The 20314-nt window shown below is 40.5% G+C and overlaps 1 protein-coding gene across 2 annotated transcripts in view; it reads right to left on the bottom strand.

Annotated features, from left to right (window-relative positions):
- Window positions 1-5753: 5753 nt before the first annotated feature.
- The window catches only part of acsf3 (acyl-CoA synthetase family member 3), a 31910-nt gene continuing 17349 nt past the window's right edge, over window positions 5754-20314 (bottom strand). For both annotated transcript variants that reach the window (XM_053317483.1, XM_053317474.1), the window contains 3 exons: window positions 9120-9254; window positions 8525-8636; window positions 5754-6327 (listed from right to left, as the gene is read on the bottom strand). In XM_053317483.1, the coding sequence (XP_053173458.1) occupies window positions 6213-6327; window positions 8525-8636; window positions 9120-9254 (362 nt within the window). In that variant the 3' untranslated portion in view covers window positions 5754-6212. The remainder of the gene's footprint in view (window positions 6328-8524; window positions 8637-9119; window positions 9255-20314) is intronic.

Raw genomic sequence — 20314 nt, forward strand, 5'->3', positions numbered from 1 at the left:
GAATAAACATGAGCTGCATGTAAACAACAACCTGCCACTACAAGCGTAGGTTACGCACCCACACAGGCCTGGTGGGGATCTGGATTCACAAATGTGTGTATTGTAGACTTCGGGTGTCCCTGGGGCTGAAGAGCCTCGCCTGTCATCCTCCCATCACTTCTCTCTCTGCACACTTAAATCCATAACGCCTGTCATGTTGATCAAGTACCCACAGGCCCGAAACCTTTTGTGATTGTCAAAAGTGTGCACACGTGAATGTTTGACTGTATAATTGTAGTCTGATTTTCTGTTTGTGTCTGGAATGTGCAACAGTCCAGCAGCGTTCTGCCATGAATTGAGAGGCTGTTGTGTGTCTGTGGCTCACGGCTTCAGTCTGACCTGTTTATTATGCAGTCAGTGTTCAAAGAGAAGAAGGAGACACTTCTTTCTCCTCCAAAACCATTCATGATGGATGGCTTTCATGTTCACAGCAGAATGCCGGGCTGACAGGGACTTATGTGGAAAGTCAGAGTTACAGAGGATGAGTTTACATACTGTAGTCCAAATCATGGACTGTATATAAAGATGAACGTAGCAAGATGTGACGTCAACCATTTCTTGACATTGGAGCTGGTTTGAAGCCTAGACCTGCTCCTTATGGTCAGCTTACTGAAACTTGCTGAAGTATTGCCACAATAGTCAGAGCCGGGGAGAGCAACTGGTGAGCGAACTGTCAACCACAGCTTTAAACCCCCCCCCCCCCCCCAAATAACAACACTGACATGGCAGACATCAAAACTACTCTTAGGGCCTGATTGACTAAAGGTCTGCGTGTGTAAAAACGTGTGCAAACTTGACATCACCTACAAAAAATGTGCATGCTGATCTACTAACGCAGCGCACTGAGGTTTGCGTCTTGCAACTGTGTAAGATAATACACGCTGTGCATTTAGTACATTTGCCATAATGAATATGTAATATGGGGCGTTTCAACCCCAGTGTGCAAAATACAGGGAGGAGAAAATGCAAATATGTTTTTCAGCACACACATTGTAATTTACCAAACCTGAAGGTATTCTTTCTGACGCTAACTGTGTCTATAAATAATACTTTTGAAGGGCATGTATTAACCAGCCAGATGACTTCTGTCACTGTGGAGAGGAGGAGAAGGAGGCACAATGAATACGTACAGGACAGAGTTTTTCCACTTGTATTAATAATTTTAGAGTGGAATATTTTTGGTTTTACTAACAGCATTGGTTAGTAAAATCGTTTTTTCTGGTAATATTTGTTTTTGTTATAACTCAGTATATTTGTTAACCTCTTCCACTAGAACCTGATCACATTTCATTTTGCGCTTGCAGCTTTCTGCTCGTCCAAACCCTCCATAAAGACACAAAACCCTCATTTAAATACTGCTGTCTCCACCCTGTTGCACCTGTTTTCATTTACACAGTTATTCTTAGTAGATCACCCACAAAACACACACAAACGAAATGGGCCATCTATTGCACCGTGCACGCAATTTAGTACCCACTATTTGGGATCTTAGTAAATCTAGGCCCTAAGTCCTCATATCTTACTATCGGTAATAATTTCCGAAAGGGCCACAATGTAAGCAATCCAGGTTAGTAAAAATGTTTCATGTCTTGTAGTAGGTGAATCCAAATGGAGAAAAACACTTAAAAGTGGCAAAAACATTAAAGTTTTCTACTGTAATATCTAATCATCTGCTGCCTGCACTCCATTTAAATATCTTTCTCACCCTCGCTATCACATTACAAACAGCATGCTGGCATGGCAAAGTGTGGTGTAGCCTGTTGCATCTGCCACCACACCCAAAGAAGATGATGGCACATTTAAGTACATCTCTCCACACACCAGGCCAGTGGCCAGGCCCACCCATAAGAAATGTGGGTGGAAGAAATTGGTATCAATGCCGCTTCAATGCGTGAGCTTACCAGGGTTCAAGTCCCAGGCCTGAGGATATGAAAGGGCACAATAGACTTGGTGGTGAAAAAAAGATTCACAGGGAGGAAGAAAAACTCCTGCCTTGTTTATTTGTCCATTTGTGGTGTCTGGATTTAGAGCGAAGTGAGACTGAGACTGAGGTCTGTCCTCGTGTTTAGTATCTCTGCTCTGAAATGGAAACCGTCCATCAGCTGTTTGTCAGCATATGATGCTAGCTCTAATCAAGGAGTTTACCACAAATAAAACTAGGGGACGATGTTTCAAAGGAACTGACTTTAATACCTCTGCTTGTATCACTTGTGAGTGGATGTATGCAGACTTGCCTGTGTTGTATGATTTTTGGGTTTTTTGTTATGACCTGGCCCAAATGGCCACAACAAAAGGGAAACACACAATATCAATGTTTAATAAAAGATAATTTATTAAATCCAATTAAACAAATGAACTAAATATCTACAATATGGGGTGTGGATGTCACTTTAATATAGTGTGCATGAGTGGAAGATGTGTGTGGGAGTGTTGTATGGTGCTCAAAATATAAAGAGCTAAAGCAACCTAACCAAATTAAAAAGGCATATGTGGGGAAGAGGGGAGAGCTGGACCAGCAGAGAAGTGCAGAGTTGTACTGCAGACCAGAATTAAATAACCTGGGAACGCCCTCAGGTGTTGTGCTAATAATCACCTGCAAAAACAAAGCAGACAGCCAGGTCAATTGCACAGCAAACGCAGCACATACTGTAACAGATGACTGCAAGGGTCATCACATTTTGGACATTGGTTCTACCTTTTATTGTGGCCATTTATGGCATTTGAACTTAGTAGGTAACAGGTTCACTTTCATCTGTTAGAGTGTGTATGTGTAAGCGTGCCTATGTGTGCATTTGGGTAATGCAATTTCTGTATCATATATGTAAGCTTCACTATGGGCTGGATTATATGACTTGCGTTTGGTGCCACAACAGTCATAAAATTAAATTGCAGTCATGAGTGATTGTTGATGCATTATTGTATGCAAATTAACATTATTGTATGCAAATTAAGTGTGGCTGATGTTTGTGCAGGTTGGACGGGATAATAGTAATGATGGCGCAGGGAGGGCCGGCTTGCCTGCCCATAAAAACCAAATGCCCAGTCAGTTACTTACCTTAGTGGCCAGTTAACCACTAAACATTGTCAGCTGGTTTTATTGTAAATTGCTCTTTAATTGTTTTTATTTAGTAGTACTTTGAAACTTTTGTTCAAAAAGTGCCACATAAAAACCATTCTGTGCTTTTGCTTTTGCTGTGCTTGTGTTTGGTGGTTTCTTTGTTAGCACATTAACAAACCACTGCCCATAGGTCTTCCCAGCCCTGTGACAAACTTTCTGCCTTCAGACAGACAGAAGGAGTTTGCTGAGATATGTCTCTGGAAAACAGGTCGAGAAAATGAATGAATGATAGAATGAGCTGGCATTCAATTACTGTGCTCCACGCAATAAAGATATCTCTCTTTGAAATGCAATTCTGTTCCAATTCTTTGTTAGCCGGTGATGCCAGCTGGTTCCTGTTACAGCCTAATGTGTCCATCATTTGAATAGGGAGCAAGATTAATCTAGAAGAGTAAATATCATCTTGCAGGCAAGCTGTGACAAAGGCAAATGACACCAAAACAACATGATGTGAGCTATCCCTATCAGTTTGTAACATCACAAGCTTTTAAAAAAAAAAAAACCTTTGTCATTCTACCCAAACTCTCTGTGTGTCTCAAAAACATAAACAACCCCACCAGTGTCCCCCATAACACCCTCCAGGACCCTAGGGCCCAATAAGCAGCCATCTGCAGACAACCTCTTCCAACACGCTCCAGCAAACACAGGCAGGGAGTGTTTGAATGTGTGTTAGAGAGACAGAGAGAGAAAGAGGAGGTGGAGGTAGTTCAAGGGCACGAGTACTCCATCAAGCAAGGAGTCCAGGGAATAAACACCAGCCTCCCCTTCCCCCCTTGCGTCCTGAGTGCCCCCCTAAATACACACACTTGGAGTACAGTGTACCTATTACTGCACACTGTCTCCACACTCTTGATTTTGACCCTATGCTACTGGCTGCGGCCTCAGCGTGGGGGCCCCAGCCGTACTGCCCGTGGCCCTGGCCGACTCCCAGCTCTGGCGTGGGTGGTTGGGTGGGGTGGCGGGGGAGATTTGGGGGCACTGAAGCTGTCCTCTGGTGCTCCTGCAGCCCTGCCTGCTCATCCATCCTAGCTTGCCAGCCCACAGATCGATAGCTCTGCTCTCTTAATCAGGTCTCTGGTGACTGTGGGCGGACGAGTGTGTGTATGTGGACAGGAGGTTGTATCGGCTGGGGGTTGCACTTGTGTTTCTTTCCATCTTCAATTCTCTGGCTGTTCACCACGACTGCTTATCTCAACTGTATTTTAGGGCCCCCTTCTCTCTTTCTTCTTTATCTCCAAATCCTTTGCATATCCCCTGTTCAAAACCCGACACTGACTTCTTTTGCATCCTCATTTCTTTCATCCCCCTCTCTTCTATCCACTTACTCTAGCCAGCTCTTGTTAAGGCTCCAATCTTTCTGACAGTTCTGCTTTATATTTTCTCTCTTCTCCCTGTGCCTTTTCTTTCATCTCTTCACGCACTCTCTTTCTATTCTGGCAGCATGCCAGGGCTCATTCAAAAGGAGTCTCACAGTCAAGTTGGACCCAGTGTTGCTGCAATCTGTTTGGACTTGTGATGAAGACAGAAGAGGCGAAGTATTGGAGAAATGGAGATGAGAAAGGTGAGAAGAGCGAGCGGAGTGAGAGGGTTAGTCAGATGGAGTGCGGGGCATCCAGCTGTGGTGTTGTGCCTTGCTAGAGAATCCGCGAATCCGCCTTAAGGCTCTCATCACACCTGTGCAACTACAGCTGCACACACGCGAACACACACACACACACACACACACACACACACACACACACACACACACACACACACACACACACACACACACACACACACACACACACACACACACAAACACACAGTGAAAACAAGTGTAACAACACTGTAGTTCATGGAAAAGTACCAAACAAAAATAACTTGAAAACACTTTATTTAGATTTTTATAAAACTTTGCAATTTTCAGATTATCTGCTTTTTGAAGTGCATCAGTGTATACACAGTGCTGAGGAGCTAATATTAACCGTGTATTCTCACAGATCTCCTGTAAGTACATTTCAAAGCTCATCATGCCTTCTCTTCTACCACCTCATAGTCTTTTATTATGTTCTGTACTGGTATTATTAACCACATATGGCGTCACAACCAACCTACCAAACTATCATTCAAAAATCTTTCATAAAACAATTAAAAACGTGCCAATATACCATTATGAATACTCCAATATTGCTATGTTGCTGTATCTTCAGTGGAACAACTAAACATTTTGTTGATAGTGAGTATAATTAATCATCAGTAGCCAAAGAGCATGACGGTAGCTGTTCCTGTCTCATTAAGGCAGATTTAATGGTCAATGTCACAGTTTTGCTGAGAGCAGACAAAATGACATTAACAATAAACAAAAAAAATAATTTGACTTTTGAAGCAACTAAATCACATATTGTATCTCAATTTCCCAATACAGACTTATTGTAAGCAGTTTGTACCAAAACGAATCATTGCAGTATGCATACTGACTGTTTTGAGTACATTTAATTTGACTTTCTAAGTGTGAATATATTTAATACTCAAAACCTGCTTAGAATTAGTATATAGTCACAACTTTCTGTCACATCCATGTTAAGTAAATGTAAACTGAATATAACTGGTCCTTGTTTTTGATTCAGTTTGTTTGCCATATTGTCAAAATTCAGAGGTAAGTGGTATTATATATAATTCTAATTTTCTTACTTTTTTGTTATTGAATAAATCTGGAAATTGAGCACACATTTGTGCTATTTTGTTTTAGATTGAGAATTTACTGACTCAAGACCATGGTTACATGGTAAATTATATATCAAAGGGATGATTTCCAGCCCTCTCATAGCTAATAAACAATGCTTGGCATAATTGGTATTCAAAGTAATAGAATTACCTTTGTAGCAGTGTTTGTAGTTGTGATTAAGTTTCCTGAGAAGGGAAGTCATTTTCCACAAGGTGTTTATTCATTACTTTGTGTTCCCTCTCTATACTTGTGATGTATTGTCTGATCTAAGGACCAGATGGGGACAGTCAAGAGGTGACGTACATCTTTTTTTCTTCAACCAGGAACCTGTATAGAGAAGTGGTCCAGTCATGAGAAAAAGTGTCGCAGGAGGTCCTTCTTGTTGACCTTGCCCATCTGATTCCTTGGCATCTCTTCCACCAGCACCAGGCCTGTGGGGATGGTGTAGGGCGCCATGTGCTCCCTGCAAAAACAGTCCCAATGAACACAGACATTAAAACACTGAAGACTGTTTACTGCAGAAAGGAGATACACACAAGCATGGACAAGGACACACACACACAACACAAGTGGATATGCACACATAGACAGCAATATGTATGCACACACATGTGCAACAACAAAATAAGAAAACAAAAACAGTGAACAATTGCAAAACAAAGGCTAGCCCTGTGGCAGAGTAGTCGAGATAAGGAAAGAAATGTCCTTCATACACTCTGCAGCTCTCCTTCCTAATATCCCCAATTCGCCTTCCAGACACACACAATTCCCTTCGTACAAAAACAATACAATCACTGTGAGATGAAATTAAAAAAACAAATAATAAAAGGATAAACAGAAGGCTGGGATAATTAAAAGTGTTTCATTTTTTCCATTCTGAGTGCATGGTTGTTACGTCAAGTCTTGAAGCCTGGAGCTTTTTTTATTATCTTCTAACCTAGTTTGTTTGTTTGTTTGTGTGTGTATGAGGGTTCTTGTGTGCATGCTTGTGGTGCAAGTGAGCATAATGACTCATGCGGCTGCCATCAAACACTCCTTTCAGCAGATGTCTCTGTCTCTCCGTCTCTCTGACTCAGTGAGTAAAGTGTGAGTGACTGCATGCATACACGTCTGTAATGGTGCTTTGCTCGTGTCACCATTTTCTCCAGGGCAGTGTGTTTGTGTGTGCACAAGCGTGTGTGTTCAAGGCAGCATAGGGCACAGAGAGTGTGATAGAGATTTGGACTGACAGCTGAAGCCAGGGCACTGAAGAGTGAGCATCCATCTACTTGTTTATGTCTCATTTTATCTCCCTCTAGCCCCCCCCCCCCCTCCCCACACACACACACACTGGCCTCAGCAGTGGGCGGTGTGCTGGCACTGCCTGTCCGCTGGCAGCACCCGTGGCTGAAAACACTGTGTGTAAGTGTATGTGCGTGTGTGTGCATGGGCGTGTTAACCTGGGCCACAGGCAGCAGTAGTAATCCACCATGCTGGACCAGCAGGCCACAGCAGTAGGATGTAACACCCCCACACCATATGGAGCCCACAGCCCTGACTCACACACATGCACGCACACGCATGCACGCACACACGCACACACTCATACAAAATTCAGAGATGGATAAACGATAGTAATGGGTAGTAAAAGGTTCCTTGTAGAGGACTAAAACAGGAAAGAGGTGGACAAATGAGTGAGCGCAAATACTACAAAATGGGCAAGTAAGAAAAAAGAAAAAAAAGGAAAAAATGAGGAAAAGGAGTGTTTGTGCTTTCGGTCACTCCAAAGTGGAGGGCAGTGTGTCACCACCAATTGCCTGCGATAGACAAAATAAACTCCACTGACATTTAGAGAAAGACAAAAAAACCTCTTAGCCTGCAAGACAAAGCCCTCCGTAACAATCATTTGTTCGCTTCTTCCATATCTTTCTATTTTTCATCTCTTGTCTTTCCTTCAGCTCCCCTCATTAGTCCATCTCTGGCCTCTCTTTCTCTCACATCCTTTTCTATTGATCTGAAGACTTCAGGGCTAATCACTGGGGATCTGTGTGCTGAACTGCTCGCAGAGCTACAGAGTCTGTGTTAGGAGCTTTCATTTGTTTACCAGAGGACCAACAAGCAGAAAAATATGTGATCTTGAATAAGCCTAATAAAATTTAACCAAGAAAGTGTCAGATTGATTGATGGATTGGTTGGAAGTTATTTAGGTCACAGTCTCCACCGGTGGTAGGGGTTGGAGTCCACCTGCTGCCAGAAAGCACTTTTTCAGGTAGCAGGTGGCCCAGTAGTTATGACTTTATTTTTAAACTACAGTACAGCGGGATGATGTCTTAGCAAGCTTCTACACTACCTCCGTGCTTTTGAGCAAAACAATAGATCCATATCAACAACTACTCATGCATGAGGTAAAAAACAACCTTCCTTTATAGTTAGTTAAGATTGAATTTAAGAATCAAATCAGTAGCAATAAGTAAAAAATATCCTTCTTGTAATATATTAAGAATCTTTTTTTAACCACCCAATCCCAACTGTAACTTAACCTTACTTAACCCTTACTGTAGCTTATGTTTGGTGTTAGTATTATTCCTGTTACATAGTACAATAGAGAGTCCAATAGACTATCTAACTAAATACTTGCAATGCATTTAAAGGAAAGATCATGTAGCTGAAACTCATAGTACCTAGCCCAGGTCTTCAACTGAGGCAAGGTCAAACTCTGCCCCCTCTTCAGCTGCACCACTGCAGTGACCTTTTGGCCCCATGTGGCATCTGGGGCCCCGATCACAGCAACATCTGCAAGGTTAAATAATCACATTGCTGACATGTCCTTGCATCATACATTGCAGTCCACAAATGTTGAGAAAGTTACACAATTTTTGTTGTTGTTTTCTGGCCTCTACACATCACATTGGATTTGAAATGAAACAATAAAGAGATTAAAGGGGTTGACTCTTGTCTTTAATTTGAGGGTGTCTGCATCGACGTCAGATTAACTGTGCATGAGTTATAGCCTTTACATACATCGTCCATCAATTTTCCTATACATTAAAAAAATAATTTTGCTGCATTGTCATAAAATTTGGGAACACCATACAAAAAGGGATATTTTTATGATTTCTATACTGTTGACTTAATATGTTGACACCTTTAAAGCTGACAGTTCACGCAGCATCATCATAGTCATTTCATTTCATTCCCAATGTGCGAACAGGACAGAGCCAAAACAATGAAAAGAGCTATCAAAGTATTTAGATTGAACCTGTTCAGCACATTTACCTGTGATGTCTGGATGACTCAGCAGGTGACGCTCCACTTCCAGCGCGCTGATCTTGTAGCCTCCACTCTTGATGATGTCAACACTGGTGCGGCCCAAGATCCAATACACACCATCTTTAAAGGTCGCTGTATCTCCTAAAAGGCAAAGAAGTAAGAAGGACAATTTTAACTTATCTATGCCCATGTCCGATTTTTTTTCTTAATATAGCTGAGAAGTTACTGGCGTTCCTTTTTCTTTAAAAACTAAAAAAAATAAATAAAACGGTTGAAAATCTATTCAATACTGAAAAACAGTATCTGTAAGTAACACACGTGTAACCTTTATGATGACTTGCAAGGGATGTAGGGTGACAGAAGGATGAAGACAAAGGCTCACCTCGCCTCTAGACTGAATAAACTTGGCTCAGTACAAAGGATATGTGTGTTTGTGTGTTTGAGACAGAGAAAGTCATAGTGCAGAGGATGGATGAGTGTTTAAGATTCTCCCACCCCCTCCACAAACATAGGTGTCTAGGGAGACAGGTGTGGGGGAGGATGGGTACAGTCTGTGGTATGAGGGGCTCAGCTGGGCCTGGGGATGACGAGCAGAGGAAATGGGTCAGTATGGATGAGTGGAGAGAGACGGACGGAGAGAAAAATGGACAGAGGAGACAAGGAGCAGAGGATAGAAAAGAAGGAACAGGAAGGTGTTCTTTTGGATTATTACAGGTGGTGTGTCCACAGCTGGGACGGAGGAGGGGATGGATGGGCAAGTGTGTGTGAGACAATATGATGAGGTTAAGTGGGTGCTGTAGTTAAGGTCGGAGGGTTGAACGAAGGTGGTGGACTGAGAGGTCAGCAAAGGTCAGGAATAGGGGCTGCAGCTGTGATACAAAAACTAGAATCTGTAAATTCAATTTCATTGAAGACAAAGGGTGATAAACCTTCTTCACACATGCAGAGCTGATATTTTTACACCAGAATTATATTCCTGGCATTGCAGATAAGACACTGGTCAACATTAAGACTATGAAGGGAGATACAGTTTAAAGAAATTAAAATGTAATGGTTAAATTAATATATAAAATGTAATGAAAAAATATGAAGATAAAGGTCTGATTATTGACATACAAGATATCCCTGTAAGGGGGAGCTTCACCTGTGCCAAACCACAGGTAAAGCAGATCACCGACATCACACACGTTAGATGGTGGTGTGTTATGTAACAGCTCTGTCCACTGCACAACATGGTGGCCCAGGCCAATGTTCTTCCATTGAATGCTACTTGCTGGACCACAATTGCATCTCTCTGCTTTGATAGATTTTTCCATTACAAATCAAACAAATCTATCTGCTTACTGTTTCCTTCTTTGTGCAATGTTAAGGTCAGCACAGAACCAGCTATCTCTCCAAAAGTCTACACCATCACCTTTCAGTTTTTGAAAAAAGTTTGTTCCATCAATCATGCATGCAGTGCTTTCCAATATCTTCAACTCTTGATGCTGATTTCTCTAACTCTCCAGCAAGAACAGCCTTGTTAGTTTTCCACACTGAACCATGTGAGAGAGCCCAAGGCAATGGACCAAATGGATAACCCAGGACATCTTTAATGTGAAGATCTCTACTTTGTGAAGTGATGATCTTATTCCCAAAGACACTTCTATCTGCTTTCAAGACCACCTCCTTGTTTTGTGTTTTTTTTACTCTATCACATTTTGATGTTTAAGTCTGCAAATTCTATTTTCTCATTTTGTCATGAAAATTGGCTGTGATGACTCTTTCTCCAAATGCTCACTTGTGATATGCTAGCTTACTTTCGGACAATAGGCAGGCAGTTTCCCCCAGTTTCTAGTCTTTATGCCACTGCTAAGTGGCTGCTGGCTATCACACATTCATATTGGATGAACAGAAACAACAGTGGCATCAACAATGGACTCTTCTTATCTAACAAATCTAATTAGCATTTGTCCCAAAATAGCAAACTATTAATTCAATTTGGACAAAAGGGGCAGTTTTGAGGAAATCTGGACAAAAATAATTTCTAGAAATTCCTGCTAACAGACAGATCCACCAGGTTACACAGTGTTTGCAGACATTCCAGCGAGACACATGTCTAGTCTAAACCTGAAATATGAAATCAACGCTCTAAGAAAACAACTCCATATCTTGCCTGGAATCAACACAATCCAAGAGAAGTATTATATTTTGATGGTGGTCTACTTCTACTGCCATCTCCGCTCTGTCTTCTACTCCATCATTTAATCAAATTTAATCCCTAATCTCTAAGCCTGTGTTCCTCTATCAATCTTACACCCCCCCCCCCCTTTTTTAGCCTCTTCTGCTCCTGTGCTAAACAAAAACACACAACTCCATCATAGCCCTCCACTTTTTTTCTCACCACCTTATTCAGTCACCAGTTCCTACCTCCTCTCCAGAGCATCTCTCATCACATCTCCTGTTTCCTTCTCTCCACCTATCTTCCCGTCTCCTCCTCTCCCTTTCCCTCTATGCCTCAGCATCAATAGAGGGCCCATCTGTTGCCATACATCACGCACTTCATTTCAGTTTATTAGCTGGGATAAATCATAAATATTTCATTATACATCACGGGCGGCTGTCGCCTGCACACCGACAATTTATCACCGCTGCCCTCTCTGCCGGCTTGCCACGGCGGCTATAAGCTTTCCAGTCTATTAAACAAGATTGATACACTGTGTAAATTTAGATATTGGGAATTTCTTCACAGACCACTGCTCTGCACTGATAGGCCGGGGTAACAGGGGAGGAGAGGGAGGATGGAGAGAGAAGGAGGGGAGGCACAAGGGGGAGAAGAGGAGGGAGAAGAGGAGTTTGGTTGGGTGTTAACATCAGTAACAGCATTGTTACAGTTTCTCTTTTTCTCCTCCTCTTTAGCATGAGAGGGAAAAAGAAAGAGTATACAGAAATAATCTGGTTACAGTAATGTGACTCTCTCTTCTTATGCACATATATATGAGGAGGGAAAAAAGAGCAGTTTACATGCACATTTAAAAGCTGTGACTATGCCCTATGTTTGTAAGTGGGAGTACATGCAAAACCTGAGACAGATAAAACTGCCATACATTCATCCATCTGGCTGCAAATGTTTAAGCAGAGAGGAAGGAAACTGCATTAATGATTGACAATGGGTTGAAACCAAACACTCAGACAACACACTTGTATTGAGTTTGAAGTACTTACACAGGACTCTTTGACCTTGTCTCTTTGAGGAGGATGAAATAACGAGGGATAGTACAGCATGTTTGGAGAGAGGCACAAGTGGGAATAGTGATTGGAGAACACAGACTGATAAAAGAGGGAAGAAGGGTGGGAGAGAGATTGTTGCGAACTGTGTTACTAGCACGCATACACACGTAGAGGCTTGTACACATACACACATATATATTGTATGCACACACACACACACACACACACACACACACACACACACACACACACACACACACACACACACACACAACACTACTTCAGGCATCAGAGACTCTCTGCCATTATGTGTTATGGCGTCGGAGGCAGATATGGCCGAATGGCTTTCTTAATTAAAACGATAAGAAGCCTAATTGCACTGGGCTTTCATCTCATTCTGAGGCATTAAAGAAAGTGAAGGCACACAGTGTGGAAAAAAAAGAAGTAAAAACAGATCAAGACTTTAACTGAGGATGGAGGGCAGAGAAACTTCCATAATGTCTTTCAGCAAGAAAATGACATTAGTTTGCTCTGCAAAATGAAGAAAACTTCATTGTGTTACAGCATGATTAAAATTTCTGAATATCAACACTTTGAATTATTTCAAGCCATTATTTATCACTCTGGTAAGAGGAAAACAGCACTGTGCATATCAACAGTTTTTAAAAATCCAGCTACAGCTATTTGTCAGTGTGATGCAAAAATGACTTTGAAATTGAGGAATTTCTGCCTGAGATTGACATTTGAAAATGAACACTGGTGATGGGTAACCATTCCTGCTGTAATTTATTTCTTTATCAAGGTCTGCATTTGTGTCATGGTTGACAGTTTCCATGTAAAACCAAGGACATTACACTGAACAAACTGGAGGAAAGAGAGATGAGAAGTACAAATTGGCTGTGTGTGGAAATTATTGTATGAATATGAAAAATGCTTGTGTGAACTTCTGAAAGGTTAAAATGCTTAGTGACAGTCCTAGAAACAATGTTTTTGCATCTGAACAGTATGTTCCCTGTGTGAAAGAGAAACAAAGAACATCTGTTCATGCAGAAGCATATCCTGCCGTGCCTGTTTGGGTATAACCACGCATAGATTAGTCACAACAACTCCTAGAGGTCAGCGAGAATGAGATAAAGGAGTATTCGCCTCACTCATCTGTGCTCAGTCCTCTTCAGCATCTCTGTCTCTGTCATGTCTGTATCAAGTGTGAGTGTGCCATCATCTGAGCATTAAAGAAAGTGTGACCAGAATTGTTTATTCCCCCAAAGAAGTCAAGTGCAATGGGTGACTCGCCATGACAGCTGCCATGGAAGAAGATGGATGAATTGGGAAAGTAAAGTAAAAGTTGCAAAAGCGAAATAAGGCCATGTGATAATTTGACTGTAGATAAACCTTTTAAACATTGCTTAATATCAAAATCACAAAAAAAACATCAGTTTATGCAAATATATGTTACACAACTTCATTTAATATTTACCTATGCGATTACATTGCCATGTATTACGATTGGAGCAAAAAATTTAGCTGAGGCAGTTACCGTAGAGCACCAGGCTGTTGGCTTTTTACCCATCAAACAAACTGTTTGCCTCTCTCCCTGAGTACCCACTCAACAAACACTCAGGGCTGGCAGGGAAGCAGCACAGGGGCTCCACAGTGCTGACAACATGCATGCTACCTCAGAAAATGTGAACTATGATTCTAGAGCTCAAAAGAAACAGAGGGGTATCTTCAATGATTTCCCTAAAACATTACTTACATGTAGATCCTGTGTCATATTTGTTCTTTCTGATTGGGAGCACACTACGCCTTGGGAAAAATGTAATTGTCCACACAGCTGTTCAACATTACACAGACAGACACACATAGAGTCTGGGCATGTTAGTTTGCTTAAACTAAAAGAGCGTGAAAAAAAAAAAAGTCAGAGTGTGGCATATGACAAAGGCCACAGCTAGTCACAAAAACACTTCCGCCTGTCTGCCACTGGCGTCACTACTAGAAGTGCCGGGAAAGGAGAGAGGCAACCGAAAAAAAATGGTTGTTTTTGTAGGGGTGACAGAAGTCATTTGTTAGTCTGTCACTACCTTTAAGCCACACAAAAGATTATTGCTCTCATTGAAATAGACTAAAATAAGTGTTGAATGAGTATTTGTAATTGAATGAACTTGATCGAAGTACAGTGTACTTGTTGTTGTGCACACACTCAACCGAGATGGCATGCAACCTTCTGTAAATGAATAAATGAAAGTGTGTCCACATTCACATTTCCATATCTGCATTCTGTCTTTGACTTGCTGACTTGAATTATAAAGAAAACAAAACATGCCTTGATCCATGGGTAGGTTGTGGCATAAAAAAATCTAATTTCAGGCACTCAAGTGGATGGATAAAAATAAAAAGCCTTTCATAATTTACTGTGTACATATAGTTTACTATATAGTGTCTACTTATTACAGTATGTATACATTTATTTTATTTTTTATACTAAGCATTTGTGGCACATAAATTAACTTTGGGATGAATAAATCTTATAAATCTTTTCTTATGCTGTTGTGATTTGTTTTCTTTTCACAATATTAGAAGGCAAGGTAGAAAATTCTTTACTGACAGAAAAAAAAATTCATGTCAAGGTGTTGCCATAGAGCTTTCTTTCAACAAACAAAAACCAAACGACAATGTGACAGACAGACAAATACGTGGATGGTTAAAAATAAAAAGCTTTTAACAAATAGGAGCTTATGCACATATCAGCACATTAGCTTTCTTCAGGATGTCAATAACTTTTTTATTGACTGAAAACCCTCTGATCTTTACAGCCTGTACATTTTTGTGTCAAGGTGTTGCTATAGTCACACTGCCTGTCACTCTAGTCAAGTAATGATTATTTTTCATAACCCACAATGTCTCAGTTTGTCAGTGGTCTTCAAAGGGTTATATAAACAACAATTCCCAATGCAGCCCAAGCTCTGTAACGAAACATAACTGCTGAAAAACATGGATGATTTATAGTTCTTAAGGCTTCCTGTCTATGACAAGTTAATAGACACTTTACAGTTTACAATCTGATGTTTACAATGATCCTAAACCATAAATACAGAGTCACGTGGTCTCACTATTGGCAAACACCATTGAATCCAGAAAGGCACAAAAGTGCTTTGAGCTGAGCAGTCATAGTCATAGTCATTGTGTAGGCTGTCTAAGCTGTGTAGATGGATTTTGATTTTTAAAGAAGTGCACCTATAGTGTATTCCTCTGAATATCAACTTTGCAGACCTATAGATTAGGCATGGTGACACAACCTTTTTAAAACCCTATGAATAGTTTCAAACATTACCTTTCATCAACCAAAAGAAAAGAAAAAGTTGACTTTTTAGAAATACTATTTGACAGTGAATGTTGTGTTTGCATAATGTCTCTGCTTTTTTTTTATTATTTATTTTTTTAAATTGAGCTGGATGAGGAGATGCTTTTCCTCTGTGAGAAGGTAAAAGTGGAGCCACAGTCTTTCAGCAGATCCTAAACTTTCACACTGCGGGTTAAAGCTGAGTGCCCTCCATCACTTTGGAGAGGAGAGTCTTATCTGCACAGAGATGAGCGAGGTCTAAATGTGAGCCATGCCTCTTCTCAAAGTGACTGTAAACACTTAGCATATATGAATATTAATGTTCCACATTAAAGCCCCAAAGCCTAGATGGAAGAGTTAATGAGGACAAATAACAGACAGCCAAGCAGTGAAATCTCAGCTCTGACATTATTTATCATCCTTAACTTTTGTCACAGCTCCTTTTTTAGTAATTAATATCGTACAAGAAAGCACTTTGCACTTGGATGAGTGATCTAATTTGTTTAATATAATGTAATTAAAGGAGCTTGAATTGCTTTATGTTAATGTTACTGATTATATTCCTTGCTGGCTTGCCTCTCCACCAGCAGATAACAAGCTGAACTTGAGGATTGATGTCTGTCTCAGATCCGCCATGTTCATCAAGCAAACTACTTAACTGCCGTTTACATGCTCCTGCTCTACGGTGAAACACACAAATCTAAAGTCATCGATGATGCCTGAACACCAAGCGAATCTGATTTCAAAACTCAAGCTGTTTTTTTCTGCTTTTGCCACTTTAGAAATCACAAAACTGTTGCACTTTGATTTTATCTGAAACATGGAATAATTAATTAATTAAATTATTTTCCTAGAAGTTTGTCTTATTCAATATTTTCTGCAGGAAAACATATAGAAGACAAAGCGGCAGCTACCTTAACAGTTTACTGAAAACTCCTGCAGTTTATTGTCTCACATGAAGCAGTGTTTGACTAGATTTACCTACAATTGGCGTTAATAACACCAAGACCCTGCGTTGACACCTTGCCTGTAAATGTTAAAGGGATGGAGGGACGGCTGATTTTGAGCTGGATGGGGTGTTGGTGAATCCCACTGAAAGCTCTGACATTGGAGTTTAAAAGGACACAATGTGACTGCGGGTGAGATTTGACATTGGGAACACAGAGAGGGATGGTGGCAGTGAAGGGGAGAGCACAGCTGGGAGCGAAAGAGCGATGCACAAATGACTAGTGATGGCTCTGCAGGATATGAGCCACACTTCTGTCTGTCTATCGGCAGAGAATTTACCCTGCAGTTCTGAAGCTCACCTTTACAGCTGGGGTTACATCTCTCTTTGTCACACATAGCAGACAGGCACAAGAGTGCACACATTCATTAAAACACAATCTTATATTTTTCACATCTGTTTTAGCACTCAAGCTTTGTCGAGCCTCGGCACTCTGTGGGGATACTGTCTGTTTAAAAATGAAATTTGTGAAAACAAACTCAGCAGCAACATATGTTCATAATATAAACTACGATAAGCAGATACATCTTAGAATACTTTGTGGCTTCAAACACAGTGGAAATAGCTTTACTTGCAACAGAACACCCCCCCACCCCCACATCCCCCCTCCAAAAAAAAGACTGAAAAATATTTTAGTGCATTTCTTGCTCTTCAAGGATTACATTGGCTCACATTAGAAGGTTCTGTGGGAATAAATCATTAAGAGTGCAAAACAAAGATTTAACCCCACTGTTAACATTTTTGCCCCGGAGCCTGAGCCTCTCCAAATTAATTAAATAAATAATTAAAGGGCTAACAGCCAGCCCCGAAAACACAGCTTCCTCTGCACCGCCGGCTACAATCATGCTTCCATTATTCACCACCAAAATGCAAAATTTGGAAAATTGCTAATCTTAAGCCTCCATCTCTTCCCACAAGTCATTACTTATTTATGTATTTCTAAATTTATTTATGGATTGATTCAGAACATCATAATCCATTCTGGGAGGGGTGCTGGGCTGTCTTGGTACTAAACTAAACCCAAGTCTACTGCAACACTGTCTGGCTTTTAATTAATCTGTGGCTCTTTGCTCACCACAGTTGCCACAGACTCACTGTGCTCACACGTGTGCATAATCTTGTTGCAGATTTGTCATCTTGAAATTATATTGTAGTTCTGCACAGGAGACAGACTGAACTGTACGCTGTACAAAAACAGCGACAAAAAAGCAAGAAGGGATCAATGTGCACAGAGATGTTTGTGAAGATCAGTGGAATGAGAGAACACTCAGGAGAAGGTGACAGCTTCCCTATAGAGCTGCCAGTCATGCTACGCAGCACCCGCTCGCAAGACATCTCTGGCCAGCTGTGTGCTTATTGATCTAAACTAACACTCCTATCTCTGCTTTTTACACTCCACTTTTCTTTGTCCATCTCCTTTACTTCACTTTCCTCTTTGCCTGTCAGCATCCTTCATTAGCTTTCTTTTCTTGTCAGATTTCATCTTCCACTCTGTGCATGTCACATACACAGTGCAAACAGTATGGTTTTACAGACACATTCAACTGCAATAGATTTTTTTAAAGCTCAAAGCAATTCTGCTAGTTATGACCAATATAATGCAGCAGTTTTTATGTTCGGAATATACAATAATTGCTTGAAATGTTTTAATTAATCTACAATTTGGATAAACATGGCTTTCTGCACCAGTATTTCACTGACAACAGATGACTCATTGAGGGCCTTCAAGACTGCAGGATTGTTTAAGATCCATGTGTTTTTGCCAAGGTTGTGTTGTACACTGTTAAAAATGATGAACATTTTAATAAGGTTGAAAAATGATGCACTGATGAACCATCAAACTAATGTAGAATCAACACTGTGTCATTTATGTTGTACCTTAACTAAACCTTACATGCAATACATTATATATTTTGTATTATATAGTATTATGATTGTAAAATTAAAATTGTGAAAATATATAAAATATGTGTTAGGAGTTATCAGATAACTTTAAACCTTTAGAACTATCTTGTCTCTACATCTCAACTAAAATATTGTAATACGGTCTAGCCAGAAGCTCACTTGACAAATGACCAGTGGACTTTCTTCCCTTCAGCTCTCTCAGGCTGCATACAACTGTGCCTCCATTGCTACAATTTGTAGACTGATGGAAGGGTTGCAACCTGAGAGTAGATGGTGCTTAGGAGATATCTCAGCAGCAGAAGGTCTGTTACACACTTTGTTGTCAAGGTAGTGAGTGTTTATGCCATTATTGTCAGACAAAGTTTGATAGCCAGTTTTGATAGCCCTTGTCCTAAAAAAGTACACTTTCAGTCATATGTCTAAAAAGCAGTGTAGTGCTGAACACCTGTCACTTTTTCTCCCTGACCAGAAGGTCAAATCCAGGGGGATGTAGAAAAAGTGAGAAACAAAAAGCTCCATGGGAAGGTGACGAGAGATCAGCAAAGAGTTAGCAAGTCAGAAATGGAAGTGCGAGGATAAGACAGAGTGTTAGAGAGAAAGGTGGAGTGTGAAACAGGGAGCAGGTGTGAGGGTAAAGAGGGTACGGGTGTGAGAGGGGAAGGATGAAGCTAAGAAGAGGGTTAAGTGCAAGGGGTCTCTATCTAACACTTCTCCCACCGAGATATCCACACTAAGGGGGTTTATGTGGACTTGGCACACTAGTGTGCAGTAACTTGTGTGGGAGTTAACTCTCCATATCAGTGTGTCTATCTATACATCAAGTGCACAAGTGTACAGTATGTGTCTCATGATGTCAAAAGAACTGAGTGGGAGGAGTGCTAGTATTTTGTAAAATCCCATTTTAAAGTTTTCTTTTATTGACATCTTTAAAATTTCCATAATATACTACAGAAACACACACGTTTACTGGGTAATGCTTTATTTTATTATCATTAATTATATTTAGGGCTGTCAATCGATTAAAATATTTAATTACGATTAATTGCATGATTGTCTTGAGTTAACTCGCAATTAATTCCAAATTAATCACACATTTTTCATTTGTTCTGAATGTACTTTAAAGGGATATATATATATATATATATATATATATATATATATATATATATATATATATTGTTTTTTAGTTTTTAAAACTCTAATCAACATGGGAGAGGACACATATGCTTGCTTTATGCTTGGCCATCAAGTGGTATTTGAGACTCGATGTACTGCATAGTGCTGCTGCTGTGTTGGAATGGAAACTTGCAGGCACATGGCCCTCTGTGGAATAGTTTGGACATCCCACCCTTAGAGGTTCAACCGAACACTGAACAAGACTTGTTTAGGTGAATGTTACAATTCATCTACATGTACTGAAACATGCTAATATAGTGACAGCTACACCTATACTACTATTCTAATCTGGAGTTATGCCATGGTTACTTTTCTTAACAAACTTTGTCGCTGTGGTAGCAAGCAAGGTAGCCATGCTCTCAAGCATAATAAATCAAGTGAGTTTTCTCATAGACTTTCAGACAATCAGGTTTCTTTTTGCAACCAGTGGAATTGCCCTCTGCTGCACATTAGAAAGAATGCAGGTTAAAATGAATGGTTTATGGATTATGATTGGGAACACAACAACTCACTATAGTTATCAAATTTGTCCAACATTGACCAAAAATACCAAAGTGAAGTTAT

Source organism: Scomber japonicus, chromosome 1 (genome assembly GCF_027409825.1).
Source record: "Scomber japonicus isolate fScoJap1 chromosome 1, fScoJap1.pri, whole genome shotgun sequence".
Taxonomy (NCBI): Eukaryota; Metazoa; Chordata; class Actinopteri; order Scombriformes; family Scombridae; genus Scomber; species Scomber japonicus.